General features: G+C 36.5%; 2 protein-coding genes across 2 annotated transcripts; one reads left to right on the top strand and one right to left on the bottom strand.

Annotated features, from left to right (window-relative positions):
• Positions 1-433: 433 nt before the first annotated feature.
• LOC128224697 (coiled-coil domain-containing protein 190-like) lies at positions 434-3,100 on the bottom strand. Its single transcript, XM_052934673.1, has 3 exons — positions 2,677-3,100; positions 1,389-1,591; positions 434-1,133 (listed from the first exon to the last, which is right to left on the bottom strand). Exons 2-3 carry the CDS (start codon positions 1,461-1,463, stop codon positions 936-938), a joined length of 273 nt encoding a protein of 90 aa, XP_052790633.1. The 5' UTR covers positions 1,464-1,591; positions 2,677-3,100; the 3' UTR covers positions 434-935.
• Positions 3,101-11,301: 8,201 nt separating this feature from the next.
• LOC128223546 (uncharacterized) lies at positions 11,302-19,817 on the top strand. The gene is made up of 3 exons (XM_052932824.1): positions 11,302-12,616; positions 19,067-19,282; positions 19,522-19,817. Exons 1-3 carry the CDS (start codon positions 11,783-11,785, stop codon positions 19,726-19,728), a joined length of 1,257 nt encoding a protein of 418 aa, XP_052788784.1. The 5' UTR covers positions 11,302-11,782; the 3' UTR covers positions 19,729-19,817.
• Positions 19,818-22,965: the final 3,148 nt, after the last annotated feature.

Below are 22,965 nucleotides of genomic sequence, written 5' to 3'. Positions count from 1 at the left end.
GCCAGGCCAGAGTGGCAGGTTGTTGTGATGAGCCATGTTAGTGGTGATTGATGCAGCCATGGGCCAGGCCAGAGTCCTGCGCCACTGACTAAGCAGTGGGATTTGGACGTTGAAAACATGCCAAGACACATTACCTTCGGCTACAATGTATGCCACATTTTTGAGACAATACACTATTGATATAAGAGAACTTTTCGAATAGTTTCTGCACGGCGAGAAAACTACTAAACAGTACTTATAGGCACACGATATACTTGGCACACATCTCACCACAATTCGTAGCAATAATCGTGATAGTATGACACGCCGGGTATCACGGTATAACACTGTTTACGTATACGGAACCACTAAAAAGCTCGCTGCGATATCGATGTTTCGATTGACATTGAATGAAAGAACGGAACCAGACAAGTTAAACCAAAATAATACATAAAAATATGCCAGGAGTTTATTACATGCAGCAATTTTTTTTATCCAAACCACTCGTAAATGTTTGTAATGAAAGTCCAATTTTAAATACAATTAAAAACAAAACGTTGCATATGTTCAAATGTACCGCACAAAATCAAACGACCTGCACCACGTCTCGTTCGGTGTTAAAGCATGTATGCGTCTCGACCGCTATGCAGTCTCGACTGATACGCGTTATACACAAAACTCGACTGGAAACAGGACTTCAGGATCAAACAACCTGAGCGGTTAACTTAAATGGCTTAACAGTATTATGGTACATTTGTTAATAATGAATGGTTAAAACATGGCGACATACCAGCTGAAAATGTAAAAGAAGTCGGTATCATACATCGACCTTGTCTTCTGAATAGAAGAACAGATCGAAGTTGGTTTGAAATGATTTTTTGTACACAGTCACAAAGAAGAAATAATAAGGAAACCAGTATATATACACGATAAATAATTGCGGTTGAATGAACCAGTCAAGACTTGGTCTGTTCGCCCTGGCCAAATATTTCGTTGACCGAGAGTTCCCGGTCTCTTTCTGGCAGGTTCCTGGTGCGGATGTAACGAGCCTTCTCCGCTTGTTCCCAGCGCTGGTCGAACTCTGGCATTTGGTGGACTGTGCGCAGGGAACCATCCGGGTTATACTTATCCGGGTCAGAGTTTGGGAACATAGCCTTAAATACAAATACATATTTATCATTATGAATATTCTTTTTTTTATTTGTATTTATCTAAAGTAATTTTAATAATTCTAACAGATATTAAAACAATTACAAGATAAACAATTAAACTGACATTTCCATGCAGTGAACAAAATGACACCTTCTGTTTATTAATAAATATGCATTCATACATTAGAACTTTTAAAAAGTGTTTGTCAAGCGTAATAAAACCATTTTAGGAAAACCAAACATGAAATAAGATAACACCTTTGGCACAGGCTTAGACTTCTTGTCGTCTGCTTTTGACTTCGTTTCCGTTACAGCGGGGTCTGACGTGGACATGGCGGTATCGTCTGCGTGGTTACCAAGGGGATGGTCGTGCGCCGTTTGCAGTCCGGAGTCAGCAAGATGTGCGAGAAGCACTTGTTCGACTCAGGAGTGGATCGACTTCCGGTTCCGGTATTAGGATGCTGCAGGATCATGTTGTGTGAATCATTTATTATATTATAGATATTCGGGGAAAGAGATTATTAGTTTTGAGTCTAAGAGTGTGATAATATGCTATAGTCTTGGTAAAAGAAGAGCACGAGAGGTTGTCCACACGCACCCGTGCACGTGGTTTTACAACCTCACTGATATGCACAGTAATTATTGCAAAGTCAAAAAACTAATGGCAGCAAAAACTAATGCTATTTTTAGTTGTAAAGATGATAACAAGAATCTGATTTAAGTGAAAAAGAGAAAATTGCACCAATTATATTTCTAAAACATATTGACAGTGCACAAGTCAATTGATTGAAGTGTTTCGCCATATCTAAACTTAGACAGTCGCCATATCTAAACTTAGACAGTCGCCATATCTAAACTTAGACAGTCGCCATATCTAAATTTTGATAGTCGGTGTTAAAATTTAAACTAAGATCGATTTAAACTCGACTTTGGAATGGCAGATGGGATGTAGGGACGAGTGATAGATTTATGCCATTACGGACCTGTCCAGTTTAATTATACAGTTTAAGAGTTTAATAGGTTGTCCATATTGTTAAAAGGTCAAGGTATCCGATCATCCCACCTGCAATGAACCACAAGTGCAAGATTTGTAAATTGTCTATTAAGCCTGAGGAACATGTAGAAGACTTGTTAATGATCCGACCTTGTCCTGTTATAAGTTTACGGTTGTTCAGTTGCGACTTCGCTACATTGCATAATTTTTCACACTAAATGTTCATCGCGCTTTCCATGTATTGGCACAGATTGAATACAAATATAACATGGTATAAAATAACTTATCCATAAGGTTTCTGTGTTTGTTAGAACTATCTCGAATTCAATTTGTATGGTCAGAAATGGAAAAATCATGGTTTTGCCCGAACAGTTATTTTAAAAAGATAATCGAACACATTCAATTTTAATTGTAAGGACGTATTATCATTGCCGTTTAAAATAAATTATAAAACTAACTATAACTCATTTTCATGAATACAATTTTGTTAGAGTCTTTTTGGAAAAATTCCTGCATACTTGTCTCAAAAACTCATATCATATAGACCCTTACCTTGTTTTCACAATTTTAACTCCAAAATCGGAGGTTTGAACACTGTTTCCTTATAAGTATTATTTATAAACGTTATTTTCCAAAGCGCAAATAGATAACGGTAAAAATTTGCTTTAACTTCTTTAAATGGCTTCTGGAAAAAGCTACTAGTCGGTCCTCTAATAAAAAGTTATTAATTGAACTCTCCCATGTACTTCCGTGTTAAATTATATTTCATAGTCAATCAGAAAGTTATTTAAGAATATCCCTTTTCACTCTGTAAACCACCAAACTCATTCAGCGTGTAAAATGGAAAATGTCTTCAGTATATTCAAGATAAACCTCTTCTATGAGATCTTTGTGTCGGTTCCCCGTGAACAATCAAATTTGTAAAGTTTCTGATTTTATATGATTTTCACATCAGCCTATCTATTGACTATTGATACTAAATCGGTAGCAAAGGTTATCGAAAACTTGCGTACATCAAATTGGGTTTATGGCAATTTAGAATTAGAAAGCTATAAAATCCATGTCTCAAGTCTTAATTTGACATAAGATGGCATTGATACCTGGATCTAGTAATAGATGCAAATAATTTTAGGCCGTATATCAAATATAAATTACAATTTAAAGCCTAATAAACGGGCTTGGTTATTTACAATTTCATATTTTGGAACCTACTCAAACTTTACGTGTTTTTTTGTTTCATTTGAATATTATTTAATCGGTAATTCGGTACAATATTGCTGCACTAGAGAGCTGTCTAGAGAGCCAGCAGTAGGTTCAGTAAGGCGAGCGTTTACAACCGCTAGCAAACGTTTTGTTTTGTATCCCTGTTGCAACGCAGCGCATACGCTGCAAGTGGGGAACCAAACAGCAAACGTTCGCCGCAATTATGTTTACTGGACGCATGGCAGGGCAGCGCATACACTGCAAGCGGGGAACCAAACAGCAAACGTTCGCCGCAATCATGTTTACTGAACGCATGGCAGGGCAGCGCATACAATGCAAGCGGGGAACCAAACAGCAAACGTTCGCCGCAATTATGTTTACTGGACGCATGGCAGGGCAGCGCATACACTGCAAGCGGGGAACCAAACAGCAAACGTTCGCTGCATTCATGTTTACTGAACGCATGGCAGGGCAGCGCATACGCTGCAAGCGGGGAACCAAACAGCAAACGTTCGCCGCAATCATGTTTACTGAACGCATATGGCAGGGCAGCGCATACAATGCAAGCGGGGAACCAAACAGCAAACGTTCGCCGCAATCATGTTTACTAAACACATACAGGTTTTATATCGACACGGCAGTGTCCGCCTGTAAAGCGAGAGGTCGTTGGTTGGTTCCACGGCAGATGCTCATAGAAATTTGAGCAGCCACTTTTTTCTGTTACTTTTGCTGAAATAGACATACAAATTGAATACAAAAATTAAGAGTTGAATGGAGTAGTTTTCGTCCTGAGAAAATATGTGTTTGTTATTTCCTTTTATCGTCCCTTTACTTATACTTCTGAATGTTATAATCCCCATTGCAAAATTCTTAATTCATAATTCTCATTCTTGTGAAAGTTTTCCTAGATCAGAAAAGGGAACAGAAAAGATTACCGCTACCGTGACCACTTTTTGTGGAAAATATAATACAAAAAAGAAATTGGTGGCCTGTAAATATGTAGGAATGTCTACAGGACCATCAGAAAGCCGATCCCCTGCATGGAATATTGTTTGTAAGGGATATGTGTAAGGGTGTTGTATAATAAGGATTTTTCTTTCGTTTTATATTTCTTTGTTTTCACACAAAAGCATTAATATATATATATATATATTATTTATTTATTTATTATACGATTCTGATTGGATTTAACACGTTAACATAATTCCTGATAATTTGAGATATTGACTTATAGGTGCAGTCTAAAATACTTGCTGACTTGAGCGAAACTACTCACTCGCGGTTTGCTGGTGAACGATGAACTATTAATACAATAGGTTGTTAAGTCAGCGCACAGGTAAGCGCGAGCTAAGATCAATTTCTAGGAGGTGAGTTAGGTTTGCGATCAGCAAGTTGGTCAGGGAGACTTCTTCCGGGTACTCAACAACACAAGACCACACTCCCGCGTATCATCGTGCCAAAGAGAGTGATACATATAAGGGTGTAATAACTTGTTTCACAATCATCATAAAATAAATTAGTTTAACCTTTTTACAAAAAATGAAAACTTAAGGATGTGAATTATCCTAAAAAAGGAAAACGGGACCGATGAATATTATTTCCACTATTAGTGACACAGATATATTTCCATGAACCAATATAAATAAAAAAGCGAAGAATGTAAACACACTTATATCCCATTAAGCTGGTGGACTGTTTGTTTTGAAGCCCACTTAAAAAGTATGGTAGCTCCCAATATTTGCCCAAAATACGTCTATTTAATCTGCTTTAAGGAATTTAAGATCAATATGTTTATGCATGCTTATCTTTCTGTAAAGGTAAAGTACTTAAGCACTTAAATGTGAAATATTCAAGAGATGAAATTTACTGGTCTGCTCAATTTTCTTTTGACGTTTTTGATGTCTCTAACTTGGGCATCTGAACACACGGCTCATAATTGATAACCCCGTCAAGTATCGTGTTGTTCAACTGCCGAACATTCCGAACATATAAGCACGGAACATGTCTGTTATATAGCACCGTGGTACCTACTGCTTAATTGGTAATATGAGCTAAATCAAATTTGATATGGGTTTATTTAAAGGATATGCCGCCCTCGAGGTTGAACTTCTCCATAACTTGCACCGTAAACGTCGTCGTGTTTACATTCAATAATTCTTGTAATAGGTGCAGTAACGATTACATGTACATTTCGATCGCGCTGTTCATCAAAGAGGAAAAAGAGACACAAACTTGCAAAACCACAACAAGAACACACTCACGCATCAAAATAGCTCTATCAAAATATGAATGGATAGAATTAGCACTCATTTTCCTGTTTGTTTTGTTTTGGCCCAAGTAAGAAGCAAAATAACATGTTCACGTTCTATTTCTTTAATCTTCCCCCTGTGTGTAACGGATCAATAACAAAATGGGACGTAACACCTAGTTCCGGTTATTCTGAAGTCGCTAGTTTTGTCTCCCTTTACAAAAAATAAATAAACCATATTTCCGTCGCTCCAGAATGATTGTGTGCCATTGGGGATTCAGCTTGTCAATCTCTCAGTGTTCTGTTGTCCGTCTATGCCGTGTTTATAATTTCTACAGGCGGCTGAGGGGCGGAGGCCCGATAGAAACTATTTCACACGTTTTCTTCCGTCGGGGGTTTAAGGGAACTGCCACGTGTCCGTGGTCATAACCCAGAATTTGATTACATGTACATGCGTGTAAAGAACTGATACTAATTCTGGCGGGTTGTTTTGTAAGAAGACAATGGTGTCGTAAGCTTATTCTCATCCTCTTATTACAGTGTTTTGATAAATTGAATCACGACAGGACCAATTCTAACCTTGCATCATGTTTCCTCGGTGGCGTGGTTACCTGGGCGAGGTCACAGTGAGAACATGCTTAAAAATTTCCTCCGCCCTGTCATCCATCTTGGGCGGACGGTTATCATTTTCACTGATCCTTGCACAGGGCGGCAAGGCGGTACTGAGCCGTACACTCTGCACAATGCCCCCTCCCCGACAACCCCCCCCCCCCACACTCTCATTACAGCACCATGGGTACTCGTGGAGTGCATGTATACACTCCTTTTCAAGTCGTATTGTTTTGATATCAGTCAATCAATCAATCAATCAAGCCATGAATCAATCAATCAATTGATAGACGCCTTTTGCGACGATATTCTGTAGCCGTACTTAAAAAGACAAAATATATTTATTTACTGAAATAACTTAAACAAAGCGTATTAGAAAACATAATCATACTGTCTTGTTATCTTAAGCTGAGTTCTTTGAAATCAACTTCGCATTTTCCTTATGAGAATACAATCACAAATTGTGTGGAATAATATCACATCTTAATAATCGAATAAAACGAGAAACGAGCTCTTTATGCCGATTTAAACTTACTGAAAAGTATTAACAAAGGAAAACATCCAATTCCAGTGGTAGCTTTCTTCGATCAACCCAAATGCCCCAACACTATGGCAAAGATTGCACTGTTTCATTTGATTCGATCATATTTCACACTGATATTGCATGAACAATGTATTCTGAATGTTAATCAATACTGTATGTTACAATCTACATCTTATTGTATCATCTTTAAACCAAGACTGATATACCTAAATCAGAATTTACTATTTATTTTTTATGTTTACAGAAGCGTGAAATATAATCCTTCCGTCGAACTCTGCGGCAGGTGTAACGGGGACATTTATAGCCACATAAAACTTTATTGGCATATTGGACGATCAACAAATAGGATAAAATATCCACTGTCGTAGCTAAACTACAGAACGTACTTCTTGTGAATGGCCTTATGGAAACAAAATGTTCAAGTTATGGTTGTTATTATTATATGTATTCCGGTGGACTATTGAGATTTATCAGTAACATAAAATTGATATTTCACTATTCTTGATATTTTTCACTGTTTTAGCCCGCATATATATAGAGGATATTTGTTTATTTCAGTGTAAGATCGTATTTTATTTCACGAGTGTCATAGAAAAACATATTTTCACGAGTGGCGAAGCCACGAGTGAAAATGTAGTTTTTTTATGATCACGAGTGAAATTAAATACGATCTTACACTGAAATACACAAATTTTCTGTTTCTTTTATGCTTATTTTCGGAGTTTTATTTGTTTTTTATTTATTTCTGAATTACCCCCTTTTTTGAAAAGGGTGGGCTTTACGCCGCTACCCGTAGGGCGCCCCTCATGCATAATTATAGCTGTCAACTTTTTTACTTTCGGTTTGCTGAGAAATAGTTCTCTGCTATTCATTCTTATAGCTTAATATTCGCTCGTTTTTTATTGCAAAGCTTTATGAACAGTAAAAAATGAAGTATTATTAGTGCACAAATGTTCCAAAAAATAATGAAAACACTTTTTATTTTAACCAAATTACTACGCCGCTATTTATAGGATGAAAATTTGGAAGGTCAAATGAGTAAGCAAAACAAATGTGGATACTCATTGGATTTTAACCATTCTTCTTAGTTTTAAGACTGCATATACGCGTGTTTTTATAGTAAGTTAATATACAGTCATCTTACTGTCAGAGACCAGTCTGTTTCGCTTTAAAATGTTTGTTTTCCAGAAGAGTAAATGCCACGCTAGTTTGTTGACACATTTTGAGATGTGGGTGGGGTAAAAAATATCGGATCTATCCGATAAATTGTTGTGTGAATTCTCCAGGAAGCCCATTTTACGTACTACAACGGTTAACAGTTCAAAATACATTTGATCGATGCTATAAAATTTTATTTATGTTCGAACAGTTGTTTTTGTCTGTAATTTGTTTGGAATGAAAGCAAATGTTCGAACATTCAGCTTCAAAGATCAGTAAAATGTTTGATAAACGGGATAACCGGTAATAAACGGTAAGTTGTTAATTTCCAATTATATATTTATTTAAATTTATAAAATATGTCTTTATTTTTTTAACCTTTTTTGACATAATTTACTGAAGTCCAGTGTTCTGTTTTGATCAAGGCAAGTACATGTAACAACAAAAGATTTTAAAAGTAGTTCTGAAAATTGATATTTTCACTCCTTATTTTGCAGTGAAAATATCAAATTGATATTTTCACTGTTGTTATTTCACTGTTAAAACCCCATATTTCATCGTAAAGCATGAAAGAAATATATTTCCAACTAAACGTCAGCGCACTCAAGGCTGGGACACACTTTCAACGACGTCATTTCAGAAATGTCCTAACGTTCGCATACAATTTGGCGCGCTTTTCTTAAAAAATCCATAAACAATAATTTTATGTTTTAGGCATATAATAAAAAGAAAAAAAATGTCAATGTAAGTTCACAATATATTTCACCTCGTGAACACTAAAAGTGAATATTTCACTCGTAGCCACTCGTGAAATTTAGCTTTTGATTCTCACTCGGTGAAATATATTACGATGTTACACTGAAACAATTATCCTCTATGTTTTAATGGATCTCATTAGTGCTTACACTTATGTCGCCGCCATTAGCTTTCTATCGACTGGATTAGTTCCGCTTTGTTAATTGGTTTATATGAAGTCGGTTGATTCAGCATTTGTGCATGCGCGCTGGCTAGAACAGAGAAATTTCGCGGTAAACACTAAGATGCCGCTGGACCCCCCCCCCCCCCCCCCCCCCCCCCACACACACACATTACTTAGACCTAAATGTCAGCGAGACATTTACAACTTGGGTAGTTCATTGCACCAGCAATGTATTACATTCTTTTTATTCGAAACTATTATTAAGATGTCTCCTAGATGATCTTTGGATAAGAGTTAAATAGCAGAGTCATCCAGAGTTGTGACAATTAGCGCTATTGTAGCAATGATAAAAACGACCATTGTGTTAACCTATTACACTCTTATCAAGTTTAAATGTTCGTTGTATTGTTTTTGATCTCACAAACTATATATAGCAATATCTGTGGAGTTCAAGATCGAATTAAGGTGTGTGCGTGTGTTTTTGGAATACGTGTATGTGATATTAAAGAAATGTTTCGAGGTACGTCGACCGTATCGTTATGGAATAAGGAAATAGCGTATGCAATGGAGTACAAATTGCTGGCATTGAAATAAGGAACAGGGTTTTTTTATAATTTAAAGCTGCACTCTCACAGATTGGCCGTTTAGACAACTTTTATTATTTTGTCTTGAAATGAGCCAAATTGCACGAAAATATCTGAACAACGCTGATATAAGACTGCTAATGAAATATCAGATCACTTTGTTTTGTATAACGTTCGAAAAAATATATTTTATGGCTAATACTTAACGAAAAATGAATAGTTCGGCATTTTTTCATTCAATTGAGTCTTAGTATATTAATTTGTGAGTGAATTCGTATGACTAAATTGTTAGCATTGACGCCAAAATCAGCAGATTCCAAGACAATGAATACAAAAAGTTGTCATATCGATCAATCTGAGAGAGTGCAGCTTTAAAAGGTATGGTGAAGGGTAGAGGGTGTAGGTAGGGCAGTGTTCACATATGATATGGTACTGGTGTGCGTAGGCCGAAGGATACGTGATATCGAAATAAATAATACGTTTTTTATGAACCTTTATCAGAGATTTGGAAAAAAATAATAAGGAATAGGTTAATCGACGAACGGCGTGATGTTACCAGAGAAATGAATAAAGCTCCGGTGGTTTTATGATTTTTTTTATGTTAAATGCGATTTCTAGCGATTCAGTGTTTTTAATGGTAAAGCATTTTTTTACAGCGGATCATTATTATTCACAGAAATTAACAACATACGGACAGTGTCTTTCACGGATTAAATACTTTTTCATTTGTTCCTGATATGTTTTGTGATGTTTAATACACTGTACTCAAGGTGTACTATACAAGAACCTGGACATTAAGCCGGTGTATAAGATGTCAGATAACACCTATTACTAATTAAAGCCATTTGGTATTGACACGCAGACTTATTCACTCCGATACTTATTTTGTGTCATATCCTAAACAAAAAACACCGTTAGAAAAGCAGCAAACTATCGTCTTCTAAAGTTTGGAATTTATTAGCGGTAATTAAGTATTAACGCCTTAGATTGACGTCAACAAGTTCACCGTACCAGATTTTTGGTATGTCGGTTTAACACAGTGCCTCTGACACACGGTCTGGTATATTGGTCAGGTGGTTTATTAATTGCTGATAACAGGTCTTTAGTGTTTGAGATTATATTTCGTCTACTAACCCAGCCTATGTTTAAATCGACTGATTTACCTCATTAAAATCAATAACGGCTGACTACTCATTTACCGAAATGAATGTACATTGTATTACAATGGAATTCTATTGGACAAAATATCATTTCGAACACTAATAATAAATAGCATCGGCAGCATGCGCTTATTTACTTTAAGATTAGAAACAATTTATTACGTAACTAATCAGTAAATGAAAATTGAAAAATTAGTTTTAAAGACCACCACATCCATAGCATGATAAGGTTTATATTATTTATATGCCAAATAAGCCGTTTTTATCACAAGTTATTCAGTTTAATCTTTAATCAAACAAACAAGTTAATCAATCGGCAAATTTAAATGTTTTCGTCAATTTAAATCATTGGAACTTAAAATGTTTTTTGTAGCAAATGAAATTAATTTAAGTGCATTATTTACAGTTGTGTTTTATCTTTACCTTGGTGTAAGTGCATTTGGACGTTTTTTCTTGTAATGGGATTTGTTTATTGGTAATATATTTCAGCTTTAACGAGTTTAGCGTTATTTTTTACCGATGAAGACCACTTCTGGTACTGGGTGTTGGTAAATAGTGCAGTAAGGTTACGGTATTCATATATTCAGTGTTATTTTCAATTCGTATTCGAATATTAAAGATTGCGTGACATTGGAGATTCATATTTAAGGGCATTCAATTTCAAAATACATGTAACAAACGAACATAAACGGTTCCTATAACCATTCGTTTGGAAGTTATTTTAATGAGGAAATACATATTTATATTCTGGTTTTATTTCAGAAGGCGACGAAGAGGACATCGATGGATAAATTGATTACAACAACAATGTAAAAGAGGATTGTATATATACATGTGATACACGAGTTCTCGTGCGGTGCATTATGTGACTATTTAAAAGAGGTTGTACGAAGCAAAAACAAATAAAAAATGTGGAACATACATGACGTTTGAACTGTGAGGTTTTTTAAGGAGTCATTAGGACTGTGATTATGTGAGAATTATATAATAGGCTAGACCAAGGGACCGTTCCAAAAGCGGATATAGAGGGATATTTCTAATTGCTGGAACATAGCACATATGCATGCAGTGTCAATATTATATGAGTCATTATTGTATTGCTTTTAGAATTATGAATACAATAGCGGTGTAGCATTTTTTTATCCTGTCATTCGGGGGGAAAGATAAAGCACATGTTACAGTGATTACCTCGGCGACAAATACATCCCGGAGCCGTCATCCTGTTACACGGCCATGAGTTGGTATTCCCATATGATGCGGTCCCAGGAGATCGCGCGAGGGAAGAATCGGCGGGAAGCGCGGCGTGCGGAGAACCGCCGCGTCGGGGCGGAGTTTGTCGCGCAGTACCGCCTCGCCGCCCTGGACAAGGAAAAGAAGATGATCGAGAAGGAGCTTGAACGGATCCGGCAGGGCGTACATAGGCCGCCGAAGCTTGACGACAGGGCGAAAGAGAAAGATAAACACGTGCTCACTGTGACCTCGCCGAGGTACAAACAAATGAACACGCAACGCAAACAATATGATGACAATGAAAAGAGTAACGCCTTTGTGACCCAGTCTATCAACCCAGTGTATTCAGAGGATGAGAATAAGCTTTATGATGCCATAGTTTTCTTACAAAACAATCCGTCAGCATTAGTGCCAGTTCTTGCCGCACATGCAAAGAGTGACGCTTACTTAGAAACGCTGGGACGTATAACACCCCATCTGAAATCAGCCCAAGGGGAAAACCAACCATTTGTACCGCGATATCTACAGGACAAGGCAACTAACACGGAAAAGGCAGTTTTACTGAACAAATACACGTCATTGTTGCATAGAAGTAGTCCCATTCTGAGACGAAGTAGTCCGTTAAGAACACGACCAAGTGGTGGCCCACTTACCAATCGTGAAAGCCCTCTCCTTCAGGGAGAACACGCGGGGAATAGTTCTTACCGGGCCTCCGCTCCTCTACCGCATATAGAAAATATAAACACTGAAAGGACGGACGACCGAACTCCCAGAGATGGGCAGGCTGACATACCCAATGGCGCACAATCGTTGAGGAACGACGGGAATGTAGAAAAGGTAAGTTTATTTTGTATTGTGTAAAGGGAGACCACCTAAACGCCTTCAGGTTACATTGAAATCGATGTTTAGTCCCTTTGTTAGATCTCTCGTATACAGGGAAGTATAGTCGTATACAGGGAAGTATAGTCGTATACAGGGAAGTATAGTCGTATACAGGGAAGTATAGTCGTATACAGGGAAGTATAGTATGAGAGCGTAAGAATTAGAACGTGAAATAGTTAAGTTTTTCTTTTTTGCCACAATATAGGTGCTAACAAGATACGCAGTTATTTATGATTTTGCTTGCTTGGGTCAATGAGGCAAATCATTTGAGTCTTCTGGAGCAGTAATGTTAAATCAGTTCAACAATTTCTTGACTTCAGCCTTCACTAATAGTTCCCAGCACATTCCTAGATAACCATAATTTGATTTAGCCTCATATCATCTGCTTTAACAATCAACTTTAGAAACACGGTTTTATTTAACACATAGGTTCAAGGTTATTTGTATTTTCTGAATGTTCTGAAGTTTGTAAACATTAAAGTTTATGTTAGTACTTGCTGACAACAGGACAACGCGATACTTCAGGGGTGATCAATCAGGATCCGTATGTTATAAAGTCATTGAATCTGTCAAATGAAAATTGAGTAAACGAGTAAATTTGATCTTTTGGTTGTATTGCATTTTTAGACCTATATAAGGCCATTAATACACGTACTTATCATATCTTGTCCAATGTACGATAATATGCCATTTTGATTCTTGGTGACCCCAAATAAGTTTGGTAACCTTTGAAAGGGTTTAATACATAGAGGAAGAATAGTAAAACAGTTTACTGATAGAGATGCTGCAAACATGCTATTTTGACCTCGAAAGATTAAAATAAACGATTATCTCCCTTCCCATTTCAATTAAAATAAAGAACGCAATAAAACTGCCGACAACTTTATCTGTAGTGTTTTTATACGGGCATTTACTTAACATTCAAGTAACCAGTACGCAATTCCCTTTTAAAATGGTACAAAACTGATATATGGTCATCTGACACTAACATTTAACATGACGGCCAATGACATGACAAAAAGAAAATCAGATACCTTAAAGTCCATAAAGCAGGTTTAATCGACGCAACTTGACAAATATTGGGAGCTATAAGGCGTTCTTAAGCGGCTTCAATACAAACAGTTTACCTACTTCAAACGTCATAAAAGTAAACATAGCGTGTGTTTACATTCTTCGCTTTTTCTATTTATAATGACCTTGTGCTTCTAATAGTGACATTAAAAATACATCCGTTCTATTTTTTTCAAATATTACTTCCATCGTACATAAGCCAATCGCGTGGTGATTTTTTCTGATGAAGTCAAAACGTTTTGCACGAGTCAAAATTTTTATCACGGAATATGTGAACGCGCTAACATCAATCAGAATCATGGAACCAATATGATTTTTTTCTGAAAGTATAAGTAACAAATTACTTATCACCGCTAGAAATGCATTTGAAAAACATACCGGTCTGTTGATGCGCATGTATATAAGATCAGGGAATACTTCATGTTTGTGTACTTTAGGCCATAACTTTTGTTTTTGGCTGCCAACCTTTTCCACACAAAATGGCCACCCATGCAACGGTAACATTTACTTCTCTCTTTTTACAAGTCGTGGAAAATATTCACAAGACTACAAACTATACAATTATACATGGGAAGGTAAAGAGTAAGATCACAACTGTTCCAAGGACGAAAACAACTTTATTCAACCCTATTTGTTTATTATTCATTTCCCTAACACAATGTAAACTACAGCGACAAGCTAGAAACACTAGACACAGACCAACGAGCATAAACAATACACATATACCAATACGCATGAACAATAAACACAGACCAACACGCATAAACAACAGACAAACACAAACACTCAGAAACAGTAGACACATACCAACACTCAGAAACAATAGACGCAGACCAATACTCATAAATCATAGACACAGACGTACACGCATAAACAATAGACACAGACCAACACGCATAAACAATAGACACAGACCAACACGCATTAACAATAGACACAGGCCAACACTCATAAACAAAAGACACAGACAAACACACATACACAATAGGCACAGACCATTACTCATAAGCAATAGACACACACCAACACTCAGAAACAATAGGCACAGACCAACACTCATAAGCAATAGGCACAGACCAACACTCATAAGCAATAGGCACAGACCAACACTCATAAGCAATAGGCACAGACCAACACTCATAAGCAATAGGCACAGACCAACACTCATAAGCAATAGGCACACACTAACACTCATAAGCAATAGACACAAACCAACACTCATAAGCAATAGACACACACTAACACTCAGACACAATAGACACACACCAACACTCAGAAACAATAGGCACAGACCAACACTCATAAGCAATAGGCACACACCAACACTCATAAGCAATAGACACACACCAACACTCAGACACAATAGACACACACCAACACTCAGAAACAATAGACACACACCAACACTCAGACACAATAGACACACACCAACACTCAGAAACAATAGACACACACCAACACTCAGACACAATAGACACACACCAACACTCAGAAACAATAGGCACGGACCAACACTCAGAAACAATAGACACAGACCAACACTCATAAACAAAAGACACAGACAAACACACATAAACAATAGACACACACCAACACTCATAAACAATAGACACAGACCAACACTCATAAGCAATAGACACACACCAACACTCAGAAACAATAGGCACAGACCAACACTCATAAGCAATAGACACACACCAACACTCAGAAACAATAGGCACAGACCAACACTCATAAACAGTAGACACAGACCAACACTCATAAACAATAGACACAGACTTACACTCAGAAACAATAGACACAGACCAACACTCAGAAACAATAGACACAGAACAAATACGCATAAACAATAGACACAGACCAACACGCATAAACAATAGACACAGACCAACACGCATAAACAATAGACACAGACCAACACTCATAAACAATAGGCACAGACCAACACTCATAAGCAATAGACACAGACCAACACTCAGAAACAATAGGCACAGACCAACACTCATAAGCAATAGACACACACCAACACTCATAAACAATAGGCACAGACCAACACTCATAAGCAATAGACACAGACCAACACTCAGAAACAATAGGCACAGACCAACACTCATAAGCAATAGACACACACCAACACTCAGAAACAATAGGCACAGACCAACACTCATAAACAGTAGACACAGACCAACACTCATAAACAACAGACACATACTTACACTCAGAAACAATAGACACAGACGAACACTCAGAAACAATAGACACAGAACAAATACGCATAAACAATAGACACAGACCAACACGCTTAAACAATAGACACAGACCAACAAGCATAAACAATAGACACAGACAAACACTCATAAACAATAGGCACAGACCAACACTCATAAGCAATAGACACAGACCAACACTCAGAAACAGTAGACACAGACCAACACTCATAAACAATAGACACAGACAGACACACATAAACAATAGACACATACCAACACTCATAAACAATAAACACAGACAAACACTCATAAACAAAAGACACAGACCATCACTCAGGAACAATAGACATAGACCAAACATGCATAAACAATAGGCACAAACCAAACACGCCTAACGATAGACACCTGCCAATACGTATACACAAAAAGTAGAGGCCAAACACGCCTACATATAGACACAAATGAAACACACCGAAACAAAAAACACAGACCAAACACGCGATAACATTAGACACAAACGAAACACGCCTATCAATAGACACAGACCTACACGCACAAGCAAAAGAAAACGCCTAACAATAAACACATACCAACACGCATAAGCAAAAGCCACAGATCAAACACGCATTATAATAGACACAGACCAACACTCAGAAACAAAAGACATATCAAACACGCATAGACAGTAGACACAGACCAACACTCAGAAACAATAGATACAGACCCAACAATCAGAAACAATCGGCACAGATCAACACTGAAAAACATTAGACACAGACTTACACTCAGAAACAATAGACACAGACCAACACTCAGAAACAATAGACACAGAACAAATACGCATAAATAATAGACACAGACCAACACGCATAAACAATAGACACATATCAAGCACGCATACACAAATGGTGAGGTAACACCCTAGAACGATTCGCGATACAGGGGCTCACTGGGAGCTTTAAGTAACTGCAGGATGAATAATATATTGAAGTGCATTCGGTCGACCGAAAAGTTTGCGTAAATAAATACAATTAGTCGCTGAACATGTAACATTATATTATAATTTTGTATGTGTTCCAAAGCATTAAACTGTAAACAACCCATCCCGTTTAAAGGGCTTTAAAATTTAAATTATATCTTATCTGCGGCACAAATCTGCTTGTATCTATTACTAAATCTAGATATTAATGCCATTTTAATTATAAATTAAGACGTGAGACTGGCACTTTATTGCTCTCTAATTCCAAATTGCCATAAACCCAATTTTGATGTACAAAAGATTTCGATAACCTTTGCTACCGATTTTGTATCAATAGTCAATAGTCAATAGTCAATGACAAGCAAGTAGATATAAAATCAAATAAAAATCAGAAACTTTACGTATTTGATTTTTCATGGGTAACTTTTAAAAGACCATCGGTACAATGATCTTATTGAAGAGATTTATTTTGAATATACTGAAGACATTTTTCATTTCAAACGTTGAATGAGTGAAGGTTTACAGAGTGAGAAAGGCTCTATACGAAAATAATCTTCCGATTGAATATGAAACAGAACTTTATAAGGATGTATATGGAAGAGCTGGGAAGATAGTTAGAATCTTTATGAGTGCAACGACTTGTACAGTGTTTCGTTAAACCTTTTTCAGAATCAAACTCAAAACGTTTTTTGTTTATAATAATTATATAGCCATATTGTGCATACCTCTGATTTTGGAGTTTGAATTGTGAAAGCTATGTAAGATCCTGAATTATATTTCTTCAGACAGGTAAGTGCGAGCACTTCTAAAAGTATTTGAGTAATAGAAGTTTGTGAGTTATATGATAAACCTATGAAAAAAGACTTTATTAGATCTTTATGTTTAAATTTAAAACTTCGGTCAATGATAAAACTCCCTTCAAATATGTTCGAATGTGATGGACTGTTTTTCTTTTCATTCGGTTATTTTATTTCCGACCACATAGGTATGGAAAGTATAGAGTTGGATTTACAATAATATTTGATTAGCAAACACAGAAAGCTTTTGAATAAATTATTTTATATCATATTATATTGTCTATTCAGTCTGTGCCAATTCCTAAAATTCGGTGAAAAGTTAGTGTGAATTATTACACAATGTAGCGTTGTGCACAACCCAACCACCGTCAATTTATAACAGGACAAAGGATGATTGTTAACAAGTTATATACAGACCATTTGACAGTTCCTTAGGCCTTGTAAACAATTTACAAAGCTTGCACTTAAGGTTCAAAGACAGCGGTATGATAGAGTAACCTTCACTCTTTGTTAAAAGTTTCAACAAGATAGATAGCATTTGACATCGGTATACAAACTCAAATTAAACTGGTCCCCATACTTGTAAGTGTATTAGCTGTGTATGATATCCGCCCGTACGTCCGATATGCTATTTCGTTTGCTGTGATCGGTCCATTATTTTCGATTTCAATGACATATAACAAACCAAGTTACATTACTCTAAAGACGCACAATACAGGCTGATACATTTTCTTAATGCATAATCGTGTTTGACTAATTTAACTTTAATGATAAAAACAAAAAAGCGTATATTTATGGTACAAATAAAAAATATATTTGTGGCCACGTAGCTATTAATAAAAATAAAAGCTTATATTTTTATCGATACCTAATTCATATGCTATGTTCGGTATTTGATCATTATTTTTTATGCATCAACCTATATTGTGCGCCTTTAACAACGTTTGTATCTAGACATGAGGACGTGGACGTGTATTGCCATCATTTGACACGTTCAATGTCCATGTGGATTAGAAATGTTGTTTCAGCAATTTTGTTCCCGGTAATTAAACAAAAAACAATTTTCTGTCATATTTTTTGCACCAAAGATAACATTGTTTTTTGTGCTGCAATTAATTTGTTTTTTGGTCTTTAGCCAAGTTAATGGCGTGTTTATCTTTATGGCAGTTACGGTGCATACTATAGGTTTTTTGAAAGGGTAAACGTGCTAATCTTTCCATTCGCTTAATCTACCAGGATTATAACATACAATCAGCTTCTCAAGTGATGCTTCGCTACCTCTCAAATGATAATCTTTTATCCGAAGAGCATGTCTTTAATACGATAAACTAGTGACATAATCTTTCAGAATCTACACACCGGAACCGGAAATTTATCCAGCCCACGGCGGAACAAGCCGAAGCCTCTCACGGACCTTACCGACTCCGAACTGAAGGCGGCGCGCGATAAAATCAACCATCGTCTTGGTAACAACGCAGACGATATCGACATGTCAACGTCAGACGCCGCTGTAACGGACACGAAGTCAAAAGCAGACGACAAAAAATCCAAGCCAGTGCCAAAGGTTTTTCTTATTTCATACTCGTTTTCATAAAATGGTTTTATTACGCTTTAGGACAGACACAAGTAATGCATGGATGCATATTCATCAACAAACATTAATGTCAGTTCAATTGCAACTTCATGAAAATGTTCTGTCCGATTGTTTATATTGCTATTTGGTTTTTTAATATCTGTAAGAAAAAAGAACTACTCAAGGTAAACAACTCAAAAATAGAATATCCGTTTTCGAATCTATTTTAGGCGATGTTCCCGGCCTTTGACCCGGATACTTATAACCCGGATGGTTCCCTGCGCACGGTTCATCAGATGCCAGAGTTCGACCAGCGCTGGGAACAAGCGGAGAAGGCTCGTTACATCCGCACCAAGGACCTGCTAGATAGAGATCGGGAACTCTCGGTCAACGAAATATTTGACAAGGGCGATCGCTCCGAGCAGACAAAGTCTTGACTCTCTCGTCGATTGTGTATAGACTGGTTTTCTTGTCATTATTTCTACTTTGTGTGATTAATAAAACATGCCGTTTAAACCATCTTCAAGCCGTTCTTCCACCGATTTTAAATTGACATAGCCCCGTGGTTTGAATCATATATTGCAAATGGAACTTGTTTTCAAAGCGGTCGTTTATCGCCGATATAAACTAATTTGCACTTAAAATACAGCGTACGGTTGTACAGTAGTACTTTATTATTAAAGTTTTGTAAAATACTTATTTATATACGTACGTGAATGTAAATGTATATATGATCATTAATTAAGAGCAACTATTCAGCAATTATCTAAATATGACATCAACCTAAAAGAGTCTATTCTGTGACCATCTAAATATGACGTCAACCTAAGCGCGTCTATTCTGTGACCATCTAAATATGACGTCAACCTAAGCGCGTCTATTCTGTGACCATCTAAAAATGACGTCAACCTAAGCGCGTCTATTCTGTGACCATCTAAATATGACGTCAACCTAGGCGCGTCTATTCTGTGACCATCTAAATATGACGTCAACCTAAGCGCGTCTATTCTGTGACCATCTAAATATGACATCAACCTAAGCGCGTCTATTGTGTTATCATCTAAAAATGACATAAACCTAAGCGCGTCTATTCTGCTATCATCTAAATATGACATAAACCCAAGAGCGTCTATTCTATGGTCAATCACATATTGATAATGGGATCAACGCATCATGTGTTAAACACTTTTTTTGTGCTCAATTTCTTGAAAACTCCTGATGGCCTTTAGCTCACTTTGTTTTGTATTTCTTTACTAAAATGAGTGCTTTAAAAACAATGTTTTTAGACTTTAAGTATAATTGATCTGCCTGATTATCCTAATAAATCATTTATCATTTATAAAAATCAAATTTAAATATGTTTTTAGCGCTAATTGAGATAAGCTAATTAAGAGGTTTCGAGAACTCGGATTCAGGATTCAGGAATTTTAAATGAATTGTTGCCATAAGAGTTTGAATTTTACGTTTAAAAGTGATTTCAAGTGGCAGATCTTTTCCCGCGTTTTTGTGACGTCATTGGAAAAAATGCTTCCGGTTAAAGTCGGGTCGTTCTATTTACAGAATGATGGGTAGGGAAGAGTTACTGAATTGTTTTCTTAAATGAAATGAAGTATTTTTTAACAATTATTGAATGAAACAATGAACTATTGGTATAAATATAACCAGCCCAATTGCGTTCATACCCCGATAATGACATCAAGCCCACAATTCATTCCTTAAATGAAAGCCAGATACTCATCGTGCATACGCTCGTTAAAAGCTATGGTGTGTACGACTTTGATAGAGCTTCGTTGTGTTCACCCCTCGAACGTTCTTCACCATATTCTCTAAAGTTATTTTGCGAACACTGTGTCGGGTGGTGCGAGGGAACAAGGATGAGTTGGAGAAGCCCGAAAATAGCAGTTTGTTTCTCCACGTGGAATACAAGGACGGAAGCTTGAAAGACTCGGACTTATAAACTAAGGGCGAACTAGACTAATGTACGATGGACATTTGAAATATGTAATGCAACTTTCATCATTAATATCCTTGTTCAGATTTTAGTCAAATTGCTGTTAATTAGACAACTTTAAAGACATCATTTCAGTAGCGTGTGGATGTTCACTGGTGCGTTCTTTACTCACACAAATGTTGTCACAATTAAATGGAACATTCTGAGAGTAATACTATAATGACTCTGTGACATTTATTTGATATGATCAAAATTTCTATGTTAAAGTTTACCAAGTATAACTCGAAAACTAATTTAGAGAGAGTTTGGTTCTGCTATTCTTGAAAATCAAATCTATATTTTGTTTAATTTATAATAGCTACGTGTTCCCCAGTTGAAAGCGCGCCAGAATCTCGTTTATACGTCTTTATCTGGACACAAATCATAAACTGTTTTGTTTTAATCATTAAAGTCAAATGAGTTAAACATGATAATGCATTAAAAATTTTTTTTATATCGACCTGTATTGTGCCCGTTCATGTTTGACTTTTAATTCTTATATTTGTTCCAATATACAATGCCTGGTTTACAGAGTACATAATACTAATTTGCTTTACTTTTGACTGAATACTAGTATTATAATGCATTATTCATGAATTAGCCTTCGTAAGCTTCTGAAAAAAATCTGCATCACAGTGAGCTGTTTATTTCACTTTTACTTTGTATGTATAATGTTCACTGAAATGCTCAATTATGGGCTTTATGAGTAATAAAACTTGAATCTCGGCGTGACTTGCACATCTTAGATCTGTTGCTACGTCAAACCACAATTTCTCTAAACATCTTAATCTTAACAGGTGTTAAAAAATTCGATTTCAATGTTTGCGAAAAGGCTGCACTATACCATTAACCATGCATATACGAGGTCTTCTAAAACAATACATATTCCATGTAGCCAATGCTTTTATAAACTCCATTCGATGGTTTAAAGGAGGCAACAGTGAACACTAGACAATCTCCATGGCAACACTGGAAGCTGGGAATGTAAGAAGCCCTGTTTTTATAAAATTGGCGATGCGAGCACCGACTGTTTGGGTGATTAATTTTTGTTCCCCCTTTAAGTCCCGTTTATTTTGACCGCTGGTGTCATCCAAATTAGTATAATCAACCAAATGTTTTTCTTATTTCTAGTAAATAAAGTACAGTTTTGGCATTTTTATGCGGCCCATTAATTTTCCTGCCAAATGTCACGTGTTTTTTTTAATTTATTCTCGTTATTTTTTTTAATTGAACCCAGGGGTTTTGACTTAAATAAATCTCATATTTTTCAGCCATTCAGAGTCATCATTCTTAAAAATCCTAGCCTTCGTCGTCATAATCATTTATAAACTATTTGTGATACGATAGGTTTCGACTTCGGACTTGTAAATGGAATTGATTATTACTGCGATCCGACTTCCTGTAGGTCCACCACCGTCACCGTTGACCGTGCGATGTCGACAAAGACTGAGAGGTCGCCAGCGTAATTCTGTGCACTCTCACCTCATTTTGGTTATCCCGTGAAACCTTTAGAGCTATCCAAGTTTGAATTGGAATCTCTCGTTTTTGACATTTTTTAAACCAATTTATTACATTTAAGTGCTTGGCTCTGCTTAGATACATATGATTGTTTTTAAATTTGATTTTGATTTTTTTATATTTATGCTTTGGGTATAATCTGGTCTAGTATTTTCTATATTAAATC

The sequence above is a fragment of the Mya arenaria genome, chromosome 17, assembly GCF_026914265.1.
Source record: "Mya arenaria isolate MELC-2E11 chromosome 17, ASM2691426v1".
Classification (NCBI taxonomy): Eukaryota; Metazoa; Mollusca; class Bivalvia; order Myida; family Myidae; genus Mya; species Mya arenaria.
Note: the sequence above shows the minus strand (reverse complement) of the source record. Positions and strands in the feature narration are given on the sequence as shown.